Genomic DNA, 13,172 nt, shown 5'->3' with positions numbered 1-13,172 from the left:
TTAAAAACTCTATTGGGACTGGAGAACTGAACACAAGCAGAACAATCCGTTTGTTTTTGAATGTGTATTAAAAATAGTCCCTCATAATCATGTCTCCTGAACCAGACTAAACTAACAGGAGAAGAAAGAAGACAGCAAATTGAACAAATCAAATATCCACAGGCGGCTGAAAGCACTTCAAAAACTGACAAAACGCCATTCTGCTTCAAAGCCCAGTGAATAGCCAGGATATTACTCTGTGTGTGTGTGTGTGTGTGTGTGTGTGTGTGTGTGTGTGTGTGTGTGTGTGTGTGTGTGTGTGGGTGTGTGAACAGCCATATTAGACTGCCAACAGGAGGAATGGGGCAGTGGAAACCATACTGAACGAAATGAAAAGAAGTAATTGACCATAGATGACTTTCTGGCTTAGGCATACCATGTGTTGTGTGAATAATGAGAAACTGTGTTGAAGTCTGTCCTCCATAACCCGTCTCTGCACATACCAATGCTAAAGACACTGTAGTAGTTAATTAAACCACAGGGGGCAGCACTGCACCGCAGAGAGAGGAACTGTTGGGGGAGATGTCTGTTGGGGGAGATGTCTGTTTGGGGAGATGGCTGTTGGGGGAGATGGCTGTTGGGGGAGATGGCTGTTGGGGGAGATGGCTGTTGGGGGAGATGGCTGTTGGGGGAGATGGCTGTTGGGGGAGATCTTTAGATACCAATGCACTCATATCATTTTCTGATACTCACAGGCCCACGCATCCCTTCATAAACATTTAATGGGCAGCCCTATCAATGCCTCGCAGACAGGTTGGGGCTAATGAAGCAGGCACAAGTCTCAGCTCCACGCCTGATAAGATTTTAAACAGAAGTGAGAGAGGGGGGGGGAGAGAGAGAGAGAAGGAGTGAGAAAGGTGGAGAGACAGAGAGGGACAGAGACATCATGAGACAGGGAAAGAGTGGGAAAGATGGGGGGCTGGGGGGGGTGTATGACTGCAGATAGGTATTGCGGGTGTTAGGTGACACCTACCAAGATGTTAATTTCAAATTATTGAAGCACCTTCAGGAAGAGTTGAGATTACACAGGCAATGTTTTGGAGACTAAGGCACTCCTCCCTCTGCTGATATCTCTTCTGCCATTCTTCCATTTCAATGCAAGTGACGTTTGGTTCTCAGAGAAAGTATGGTTTGAACGTGAGGATTTCAGCGTATACCAGACCACCTGCGGTTACCACAGGGCCAAATAGAAGACCACCCTGCCCTCGGAAGCTGCCCTGGAGGGGTAATCATGTTCCTCAGGAGATTTCTGGGTCGCAGGTACGTGGAAGCGTTGAGGAGGTCGTAGTGTTGCAGGTATAACTGCACAACGCCTGTGTTTCTTAGCGGACTAGGTCCAAAATGCCGTTATGTAAGGCGTGAGTTTCTCAACCTTTGGAGGCAGCGGATACTCCCACCTCTTGGTAAAGTAGCAGTCTATATGAGACATTATCTTTTTGAATAATATACAAAATGGGTTTGACACTGAGGCCCGGCACAGAAGCTCACCCACACTCTTATCACCTTTCACAGCAGATCATCTTCAAGTCTAGCTCATCAAGCCTCTTTTTCTGACATGTTTCTGTTTTTCTCTGGCTTCTTTTGGTTTGCCTCATAGGGCTTGGTTGGTTTTGCATCTGTACGGTACTGTCCTGAAACCACGTAAAAAAGGCCTCATACACTTTGCCATCAAATTAACGCGAGAGGAAGGAGAACCATGGGGCCAGTTCCATTTCGGTCCTCCGACACCCTTCCCCAGAGTCCTCACCTCACTCTTGCTCCTCATCTCTCTCTCCAGAGTAATTTGCAGTGTAAATATGGGTATTTAAAGTGGTCACCCTCTCTGGTCTTGGCGCTGGAAATGCAATTACAGCCAGCAAACAGCTTTATTGTTATCAGTGGAGGTGCGACGCTCATTCCGGTCCCCGACGCTACATTGGCCTCCATCGATCGTTATCAGGGCTGAGGAGAGGATTACTAATGAAGCTGTCCTCAGTGCCGTAGTGTGTTTGGGTGGGTAATTGAGGATGGTTACTGTGTGTGTTTGTGTTAAATGGTTAGCTGAGGTTGCTGTACAAGTGCTCCCCAACCTTCCTCCAAACCAGTGTTTGTGGGTGTGTGTGTGTGTACTGTACAGTATGTATGTTATATGTGTGTGTGGTTCACATTACTATCTGTATGGTTTAGATCCAGTTAACTGACACATGAGATGTCGTTTTTTTATGAATTGGCACAGTTTTCACCTTGGTCATTGCATTTATGTGATGGCATTTAAAAAAAATCAATTAGAAATTAGATCTATACCACAACAAAATGTGGAGTCACTGTAGTTCTGAAGGCATTATAGTTCTCAGTCACCTTGCCTGTTTGAATAAAGGTGACGTTTAAAAAAAGTAAACATTGGTAGTAAGGCCATACTGGAATTTTAAGCTATTATGAGACAGAAATAGAGAGAAAATGTGTCTGCAACATAGTCAACATTTTAGACCAACAAAAAACAATAGCTGAGAACATCGACATAAAGGACAGTTTGGAACATCGCTATAAAGGACAGTTTGGAACATCGCTGTAAAGGACAGTTTGGAACATCGCTGTAAAGGACAGTTTGGAACATCGCTGTAAAGGACAGTTTGGAACATCGACGTAAAGGACAGTTTGGAACATCGACGTAAAGGACAGTTTGTAACATCGCTGTAAAGGACAGTTTGTAACATCGCTGTAAAGGACAGTTTGGAACATCGCTGTAAAGGACAGTTTGTAACATCACTGTAAAGGACAGTTTGTAACATCACTATAAAGAAATGCACTGGTGAGCTCAGTAGTTGCAAACAGCTTGATAGGCCAAGGAAGACCTCTAAAGTGGATTGCCAAAAAATGCTCACTATAATAAAGAAAGCTCACTAAAATGAAAAAAAACAACCAACTCTTTGATACTACAAGGTGCAAACCACAATCTAGCCATAAAAAGTTGATGAACAGGTTACTTTACCTTAAAGAGCCTGCAGAGCTCTGGAAAAAAGCTATTTTGGACAGATATGAATAATGTAAAAATGTCTTTAACAGTACAAAAATGATTGCAAAGGGAAAGTGTGGCGAAACAAAAAGTTGGAATTATGATATGGCTGGATTAGCTTAGAGATCCGTTGCTCTCCATCCTGGGATACTATAACTGTCACCTTTTAATTTGGGAAACGTTTATGTCCTATACAATGGAAAGCGCTTTTGAGGGCAGGAAACGAGACATCATGATATGAATGTACATAAAGTGTGCTGTAAATATTGTCAATAAAATCAGATTTCTTTCCTACGTCCTGGGGGTTAGGGTAGGGATGCATTCTACCCCACTTTTCAACATTTGTATCAGTAAATTGGCAATGGCCCTAGGAACCTCTGCAGCAAAGGTCTGCTTACCAACCAATAATTCACAGAGTGGGCCAAAACCCCATTGAGCGCCTGCGTGCAGAACTCAAGTATACTCAGAGTAAAACGTCAAACCGAAAATAATACAGAGTTAATGCTATACCCAGTAACGATCAAAATCCATGACCGTTTTTAAATCTAACAACCCCCCTAAAGGAAAGGTTTTCATTGCGTAACAAACCCCTCATCTACAAACCGATGAACCTCCTGAACCAGCTGGTCCCGGCTCTCAGCCCACACCGCCCCGCGAAGAGAACCATTTGAGAAACTGGAAAAGGATCCACCAGAAAAGCTTGCAGATTTGGCACAAAAACTGAGAAAGAGGCAGAACGCGTGAACACAGCGAGGGAACACAAGCCCATGTGCACCCAGCCCAGAACCTGAGGAGGAAATACAAGACCGTGTGCACCCAGCCCAGAACCTGAGGAGGAAATAGGGCTGAGCTCCTTAATCTCCTGCCAAAAGGTACTATCGCATTAGAGAGACACATTTCTTTCAGATCATCCAGACAGATCAAATGGAGAAACTCCCATATCTGTTAGCCGAAAAACAGCAATGTCATAGGGCCAAGCAGAAACTACACTGTACACAGAATAATCTCTTTGTTTATTTCCCCGTCATTCTCTCAGTTGCTATTTGTACACTGTGACTACACGCTATATAACTAATGATATAATACTTGAAAGGCATTTATCTGTTAAATATTTGTTTTAATATTTTTCCTTTTGCTATGAAAATGTAAACAATTAGTTTCCATGTTAATACAGGCCTGAATTCAAAGTGAAAGAGAGATGAAAGGCAGAGCTGAGAGATAAAGAGGAAGCTGGGGTAGAGATGAGAGCGGGGGACAAGGAGAAACAGGAAGCTGGGGTAGAGATGAGAGCGGGGGACAAGGAGAAACAGGAAGCTGGGGTAGAGATGAGAGCGGGGGACAAGGAGAAACAGGAAGCTGGGGTAGAGATGAGAGCGGGGGACAAGGAGAAACAGGAAGCTGGGGTAGAGATGAGAGCGGGGGACAAGGAGAAACAGGAAGCTAGGGTAGAGATGAGAACGGGGGACAAGGAGAAACAGGAAGCTGGGGTAGAGATGAGAGCGGGGGACAAGGAGAAACAGGAAGCTAGGGTAGAGATGAGAACGGGGGACAAGGAGAAACAGGAAGCTAGGGTAGAGATGAGAACGGGGGACAAGGAGAAACAGGAAGCTGGGGTCGAGATGAGAACGGGGGACAGGAGAAAGGGAGATGGACGTAGAGGAGATGGAGAAGGAGACTGCCAGGGTCAGACAGTGAGATAACTCAGCAACATTTAAAACAGTCCAAGAGAAAACAAAGAAAATACCATTCTCGCTCTTTATTCTCCTACAGAGAATGAAACAAAACCTTGCCACTAGTACACAGGGTGTGACAGGGAGTCTGGCCTTAGATAACTATTCATTTACATGTGTCTGCTGCAGTGCTATGGGGAGACTGTTCTGACAAATACATTTTAATGTCCCCATTTCTATAGCTAGGTTTGATACGTGCGTTTGTTTGTGTGTGTGTGTGTGTGTGTGTGTGCCTGCCTGCGCAAGAAAAAAAACACGACTTAACTGTGAGACACAGAGCAAGGACAGAATCCAAATCAGAAAGTGTTTTATTGCCAAGTAAGACAGGGAGAGAGAATGAGAGGACAGAGGGAGAAATGAATTGGAGACATGGAATTGAAGAGAGCACGAGACTGAGAGGATGAGAGTAGGGGAGATTAAGAGACGGAGAGGGGGGGCAGATGGAGAGACGGAGTTATATCCTGTTTGCCTAGCAGTCTGAGGACGTGTTTAACCCCTCGCCGATCAGGCCTGACACGTCCTGTCTAGACAGATAGAAATGGACACCATTACTGATCTTACTTCATCAGCTCCCTCCCGCTCTGTGTTTTCCGTGACAAACAAGCATTAATGTACAGACCCGTGTCATTAAGAACATCCACATATTCAATTAATTCAACCAAACAAATTAGCTCCTACTCACATCTTACTGAGCACAGCGTGCACACACACACACACACACACACACACACACACACACACACAAATACACTTGCCGGCACAAAAACCCACTCTCTCTCGTCCTTCGCCACCGGTCGTCCTTCCCGAGGCCCGGAGACGTCCGCTGTGTGATGATGACATCATTAATACAAACGCGACGACGATACTTTGCGTGAAAACAGACTTGGACTTGGTGGTTGCCTTGAGCCAGAGGCGACTGTACATCATAAAACTGTCAATTTAGTCTCTGGAAAACAACACGACCTCCAGCCGGGCCTCCCACGTTTTTCCTCCATTAACTCTGGGATTTCTTTTTGGGGGGAGGGGTCGAAGCGTTGCTCAACTGAGCCGTTGAAGGTAATGGGGGTCAGAGTGCACCGTTAAGCTTCTGCCCGGCGGCCATTTTGGTGATCCTGCCGGTGTTTGAATCCCCCCCCGCAACTTTGTTAAATCATGGTTTGGCGTGCACGGCTCGGGAAGCACAGAAGTGGTCGGAGGCGGATGTGACAGTGGGACCACGCGTGGCGAGAGGAGGGAACCGGGTGTTTTATAGCAGGTCTGACACCAGTAAACAACCAAGAGAACTTTTCTGCAGCTGTCATCAGCCTCCGAGAATGAAAGGGCACAGATAAACGTACTCCCGTTGACAATACTGTATTTCAACCACAAAAAACAGTGTGCGTGCGTGCGTGCGCGCGCGCGTGTGTGTGTGTGTGTTTGGGGTGGATCAAACAGAGATCTGACATCTCTGATGACGACGATGAATATTAAGCATTTTCTTAGATGATTTATTCATCCCGTCTCCCGTTCAACTCCACCCTGTTCGTCCCTACTGAGCGCCAACCCTAAACTCCACCATCAACGCCATCAAACAACACTGTTAAAACAGTAATAGTCCCACCAAACGGCAAGAAACTCTACCTGATGCAATGCCTCTCTTCTCCAGACGAAAAAACGCACAGTGAGAAGTAGGTTTCACACAACAGGGATTAAATGAACCAACTCTTACAGGAAAACTTTCATGTTGCTACCTCCCACAACAGGTCTTGGGGTCGGGCCGGCCGTCCCTGTGACGTTCTGTTTAATGTGCAGGACTTCAAACCGAGCCCAGACACCAGGTCCCTTCAGACCTAGTAGTTGCCAACAGCACAGATCTCTCTATAATAAAGCATACATTATTCATTATAATAACTCTTTAAACGGGGACGATCATTTATAACGTGTGCACTTTTGAATTAAATGCACTTCTAACGAGTCCCTTGGTCAACTAATGTCTGACGAGTCCCTGTGTCAACTAATTTCTCTAAAACGCTGTATCCAAATTAACTGGATCAAACACAGAGACACTTAGACAGATGCATTCACATACAGTGTGCACGCACACACGCACGCACGCACACACACACACACACACACACACACACACACACACACACACACACACACACACACACACACACACCCACACACCCACACACCCACACACACACACCCACACAGGAGCTGGATGTCCTCTTTGTCAAAGTGTGTGGATTTGTAATTTTCTACCTTTAGCCGAGATATCCCAGGGGAAATACTTCACTGCCTTTTTTTAATTATGTGTGTGATTAATTAAGGTTGTTATTATGACTGAAGGAGCCTCTCCCACGCATAATCCCACCTCATTATCAATCAGGTGCCGAGGTAACAGGTGGAGCAGGAAAGCGACACACGCACGTATATTCACAGGCCGGGGACCAGGGCATGAAAGAACCCGCGCATTCACAAGCATAATGAGAACTCCGGCCTGGATTCCCCACGACACTGACTTACTCCACCAACAGATTGGTGAGGTCCCCCCCACCCCGTACTGCCACTACAGTGGTCTGAGCCAACTCATTAAGAACACAGCTGGCCACAGGGCTTAGGACCGGGACAAACCACAGGGGGACAGACGGGGTCTTCGAACAAAGAGCAGGGATGGAGAAGCGAGAGTGTGTGTGTGTGTGTGAGGTACTCACCCAGGTTCCATTTGAGTCCTGTAGTGTGTGTTCGGCACGGACCTCCTATAGGAATTAGACTGCACCAATCTCCTTCAAGCCCCGTGTTCACATCCAGCCTATGTATGCTGCCCTAAAACATGCACACACAGATGGAGGGAGAATGTCAGCAACAACAGAAAAAATACCCACAACACACACACACACCTCTTTATCCTTCCTTTGTTAGAATCTCCCACCTATAATGCTCAATTAGAAACATCACAGATAGAGCTGATAACCACAATTATCACTTCACTGTCAGAGTACAGAAATAGTCGGAGTGAGCTTCCCGAATAACTCTGATCTAATGCTGTTCTGATGTTGACTGGTTAGAAGCCAATTACCACCATTATATATTAAGAATTGGAGCCGCTAGCGAGAAATTGCTCAAGACCATAAAGTGACTACCACTACTGAACAAGACACGGGCGCACTCAATGGCCCACACACAAAGAAAAGTTGGATTCCTAACAACACGCCCTGAAACAATGACATCCAACATGGCTGCTCCTTTTCCTCCTTGAAGGTGGAAAGAGAGGAGACAAGAGGGAGTGAGGGAAGATTCTCAACTCCTGAGGGAAGGAAACTTGGCATGACAGAATAATCCTGTGTTGCTGTTGTTTTCTTCGAGCCCGGGGGGGGGGGGGCGCTTCTAAGCAGCTTCATCTTGTTTGGGTTTAGAACGCCCCTGAGATGCTGAGTCATCACTAATAGAACTATCTCCCACCTGAGTTACAGCCCACTCACACCTTGCAAACATGGTGTTGGGTTTGTGGGGGGGCGCACTGACTGAGCCAATGCAATGCACATGAACTAATCTATTACACACAATAATCTCATAATATGATTTAATTGAAAAGCCCCCCCCCCCCTCCCCCCCACACACAGCCAGCGATGAGAGCCGGAGTTCTCCAAACTCAATTTGGATTAAGCGCCTTGAAATGGCCCAGTTATTTCTTTGTGTGTTCTCGCCAACAGCCGAACTCTGGTTCCACTGTCAAGGTCCACGCTAGTCCATCTGCAGTCTGCATTTCATTGTTCCACCACACAGAGAATGTCAAACTCATCTGTCTTCATACTGGTTCTGTCAGGATCTTCGGGCTTTGGCCTGAATACCGCATCTTTCCGTGCTTCGGAAAGCCCCCTCCACTCGGAAACCCCCTCCATCATCTGCGCCCCCTCCACTGCAAGGACATCAGAAGGCAGGGGCTTCCAACCTAATATCTGCCATCTCTACTTGTAGCACACATGCATGTAAATCCACACACACACACACACACACACACACACACACACACACACACACACACACACACACACACACACACACACAAATGCAGATAAGCACACGCACGCACACACCTTGATCTCACAGTGTTAACCCAGTTTCTTTTTTCTTCTTGTGAGGGTGTCAAATTTGCTTCTCTAAAATTAGTTCATCTCGTCTTCCGTACCCTCACCCACAACCTCTTCTTGTGATGACTGAACAGTGAAATATTAACAGCCACACATCATGTCTTCCTTACCCTCACCCCCCCACACACACACTCCCCCTCCCTTCACCCTCCCCCCCATCTCTCTCCCTCTCTCTCTGTTGTTTGTCATTATATCAAAGACACGTTGTCATTTGCTGCTCTGTACCTCCACAAAGCCAATTAATCTAACTCCCGCGAGAAACGCACGCACACACTCTCAATCAAGCTAATTTGTCATTGCAGATGTGACACAGCGACTGACAGACGAGAATGTACGTGGTTCAACACGAAGGCCGACATAGCTTTGTCAAAGACCCTTACGCTAACATTTGTAACGCTAACATGCGAGCGTGTCCGTGTGTTTGTGTGTTGGTACCGGTCGTAGCAGGTAGGCCAGGCTACACTCCTGCAGAACCAGTAGAGGCAGCGGCGTCATGCTGAGGGCGTGGAACAGAGTCTCTATCGATGCCATGGTCTGGTCGAACCTCCCCGCCAAACCACCCAGGGTCACGATAGTGTCCACCTACAGCCAGGGAGTGAGGGGGGGAGGGGGGAGAGAACAGGATTGTTATCTGAAGGTCTGCCCTAACTGGGCCTCCTGAACCACTTCCAGGAGCCATGTTCCAATCACGGGTCCCGCAGGGGGTACCTCTCCAGACCACTTTGGGATTGAAAGTCATTTGAGGAAGTGTGATTTGGAGGGGGGCCAGTCCAGGGTTGACTATTCTCAGCACTTGAAACATCTGGAGGTACGTAGTAATAACTATCATTCAGCCAGATTTCACTTTCCCCCTTTTTATTTTACCTCACTATCCTCTCTCTCCCCAGTACAACCCCCCCCCCCCCCCCGCCATTTCACCTGTGCGCCCCTGATGAACCAATTGCATCATAACAGTGGGTCCTGTATCCTGGCAACGTTTCCTTAATCATCCCCAGCTCCTCATTGGTCCATTGGTCCGCTGTAACTATTCCCTGGCTCCTCATTGGTCCATTGGCCCGCTGTAACTATTCCCTGGCTCCTCATTGGCCCGCTGTAACGGTTCCATGCATCGTTGGTGCAAATGAGAGTGTGTTTTCAGTCAACTTGCCTGATCAAATAGGTGCTAAATAATGAATGGACTGGCAATGAATCGGTCTATAACTGAAGACGGAGAATCCTCTGATTATTTATGTACTCTCCACAGAGGAGGCTAGTCGCAGCTTGTTCCCTCCTAACTTTCGGAACTCAGCTGCTGATGAATTCCTCCTGCGCTGATGTTTCCCTCACACTCCTCCGATCCAACGGAACAGATAATATGGCCCACGTCTCTGTGTCATATTTCTGAACGTTACAGATTAAACGGCAGAATTGAAAACACCGGCGGCTATTTGAATGAACATTCCAAAAAACGCACGGCCTACATAACCAGACTGTTCTCTAAGTCAGAAGACACTGTGACAAATAGCACTAGGCAGTCTGGGCAAGTGGGCCCGCTTCGTTTCCAGCTCCATTCAGCATACCTGGGCCATGCGGAATCAACCAGAACACTGTCTAACACCGGGAGTCAGTCACAGATGGAAATCCAGCGCACGCCAACCAGCCTGGCCTTAAAGACTAATAAAAAATACATCCACACAACCTTATGTGCACGTGATCTTTATCTAAAGTGACTTGTTAAAACCCTGTCAAATGTGCAACTGAAGGGCTGCTTCTGCTTTTTAAAAGTTCAAAAATCCCCCTGTGGGCTTTAAGATGTGATAATGACTTATAGACAGTGGTAGGCCTTATTTACGTCTTCAGTCTGTGCCCTTGGCCACAAATAAACAGCTTTAGAAATGTGCTTATTGAGGTTAAATCCGCCCCTGTCAAACACCCCCACACAACAGAGAACAGCTTTAGAAAAACACTTTTCTATTATAAGGCTGCACGCCTACGCCGGAATATCCAAACTACTTCAGAATGTCATTTATCTTATCGCTTGAACGACAGCGTTCCGTAAACAACCGTTACCGAGCTGCCGTCCTGCGAGGCCGAGGGGATATTATAAACCACAGAGACACGCACATCCGCGCCACCTTCCAAGTTTTCACACATGACCCAAGTATGTGGCTTAAGGAGAACAAACCCTGGTGCCATACAATATCCGTTGATGAGCCACGTGCTGCCGGTTTCCAATGCCGGCTCTTAAGCTCTCTTTAAGGTCGGTAGCCTACTTACTGATCGTTTTTCCGCCTCGCAGACACAACTGTGAGCTGGTGAAACCAGGACGGTTGGCACCGGGCAAGCGTCTGCCTGCGGTCTATAAAGTCACTTGTCACATTTCTCGGTGTGCTCACTGTATGTCTGTAGAACCGTTTTACATTTAACCTGGTTAAAACCAGCCCGTTCGTCTTTGCAAAAACACAGTAAATAGTAACATATCTTTACCTTGTACCTTCAGCACTTTGGCCCACAGCCTAGAGTGAGACAAATAACCATCAGCCGACACAGCCAGTCCACACAAATGGAATCAGACAAACCAATGAAATAGCCAATATACAGGGAATGTGGTCTATTTAAGCAATACGGCACGTATTTTAGTCTGTGGCCACTAGACAGAGCTGTTCGTAGACACTATGCATGGCAACACATGGAGGTGGACCAAGTGTTATGGAAATGTCTTGAACTGATGTATTCTTATTGATTCAAGTATTGAGTCCCCGTGGGTGAAACCTAGGATGGTGACAGAACAAAGGGGATGGGTTTTATTGACATAGGGCAGATGGGCAGCATCTTACCACGCCCCCTTTTCCCCCTATAAGTACTCAAGATTGTCCTGTATTAATTCAGAGACTCCTCAGATGATTATCCTGTAAGCGTCTGACGCGTCTCTCTACTGGCAAATAAAACTATTAATTGTGCCACGAGAATTTTGTCTCTGTACTTAACTCCTTTAAACGCTCTGATCGATGGAATCACCATCACACGAGACAGTAATGGCTACATACAACGGATCCCTGAGGTGCCACGTCGCTGCGATTATAAACCAGTTACCAACGCAACTAGTGCAGCAACAGGTGATGTGCTGTCATGTATTTGAGTAAGCAGTATGGCACTAGGGGATGTGGCTAAGAGATGCTCTTCGGGCACTTGACACGTGGCGGAGAGCCTGGGCACAGCACATAGCCCTGGAATATTGGCAATACACAATCCCGGGAGATGCCTTATCGCGGTTATAAACCGTTTACCAGCCCACTTAGAGCAGTTTCAAAAGTGAGGTCACATTGACCACATTTTACATCTGCCAATTAGAATTTAAGATTCAAACCACCCGGTTGATAATACAGACGCTGCGTCACCGCCGGCCAAGTCGAACTGTTCCCGCGTTATTCAGACCAGTGAAGGACATGTTATACAGGCACTCTGACACTCATCAATCACAGGCTTCAACATGAGATAAATATCATTCATGGTGATATTCTGGGGAATGCTAAAACGTAATAATTTAACAATCAATGAGTCTAATCCCCATAAGTCTGTCTGGTTAGACACCAGGCATGGATGGTCTCGGTACATTCTGTCTTTTTCAATGGCATCCAGTCATACTCTTCCGTCTTGCAACCCTGCTCAAAGTTACTCCTACATAACTGTCAAGGGAAGACCTTAGAGGAGGTTAAAGGGATGTTTTGGCACAAAGCTGCTGGACCCTGCTGGTTCACTGACTGACTGACTGACTGACTGACTGACAGCTAATCAGAGACTCCAGGGTGTGTGTGTTTGTCTCTGTGTGTGTGTTGTCTTGTGTCTTAACTGTCAGATCGGATGTACTTGTCCAAGTGTTTCCCAAAGTTCCTCACTGTAAACGTGGACCTGTCACTCTTAACCGACCCCCCCCCCCCCCCAACACACACACACTCTTTGACAGATGAGAAAGGTGTAAACTACCTGGGAGGGGGGAGGGGAAGATGAAGAGGAGAAAAATGAAGTCAGAGGACAGAAAAGGAGAGAATTACCTGAAGCTGTCTTCTCTTGATCTCCTCCACCATGATGGCCAGACATTTAGTGAAGTCAGTCAGATCCTGATCAGCAGTCTCAACCAACTGGCACTTCTGAGGGGGGAGAGGGGGGTGATGGGGGGGGGGTTGATACAGAATGACAGAGATGACAGACAGATGGAGACAGAGCCTAAATCCATTCTCTTTATTCTGTGAATAGTGTTAATCTCTGAGCTCTCTGGAACACACACGCGTGCATACA

General features: G+C 46.7%; 1 protein-coding gene across 10 annotated transcripts in view; it reads right to left on the bottom strand.

The window, feature by feature from the left end:
• The window catches only part of tpk1 (thiamin pyrophosphokinase 1), a 32,901-nt gene that overhangs the window by 3,729 nt on the left and 16,000 nt on the right, over positions 1-13,172 (bottom strand). For 6 of the 10 annotated variants that reach the window (XM_020041894.3, XM_010890164.3, XM_020041893.2 and 3 more), the window contains 5 exons: positions 12,929-13,024; positions 9,333-9,479; positions 7,461-7,572; positions 5,517-5,584; positions 5,080-5,285 (listed from right to left, as the gene is read on the bottom strand). In XM_020041894.3, the coding sequence (XP_019897453.2) occupies positions 5,178-5,285; positions 5,517-5,584; positions 7,461-7,572; positions 9,333-9,479; positions 12,929-13,024 (531 nt within the window). In that variant the 3' untranslated portion in view covers positions 5,080-5,177. Of the gene's footprint in view, positions 1-5,079; positions 5,286-5,516; positions 5,585-6,469; positions 6,619-7,460; positions 7,573-9,332; positions 9,480-12,928; positions 13,025-13,172 lie in introns of those variants that run through there. The other 4 variants (XM_010890165.4, XM_010890166.5, XM_034289362.1 and 1 more) reach the window with 4 other exon arrangements.

Source organism: Esox lucius, chromosome 21 (assembly GCF_011004845.1).
Source record: "Esox lucius isolate fEsoLuc1 chromosome 21, fEsoLuc1.pri, whole genome shotgun sequence".
Classification (NCBI taxonomy): Eukaryota; Metazoa; Chordata; class Actinopteri; order Esociformes; family Esocidae; genus Esox; species Esox lucius.
Note: the sequence above shows the minus strand (reverse complement) of the source record. Positions and strands in the feature narration are given on the sequence as shown.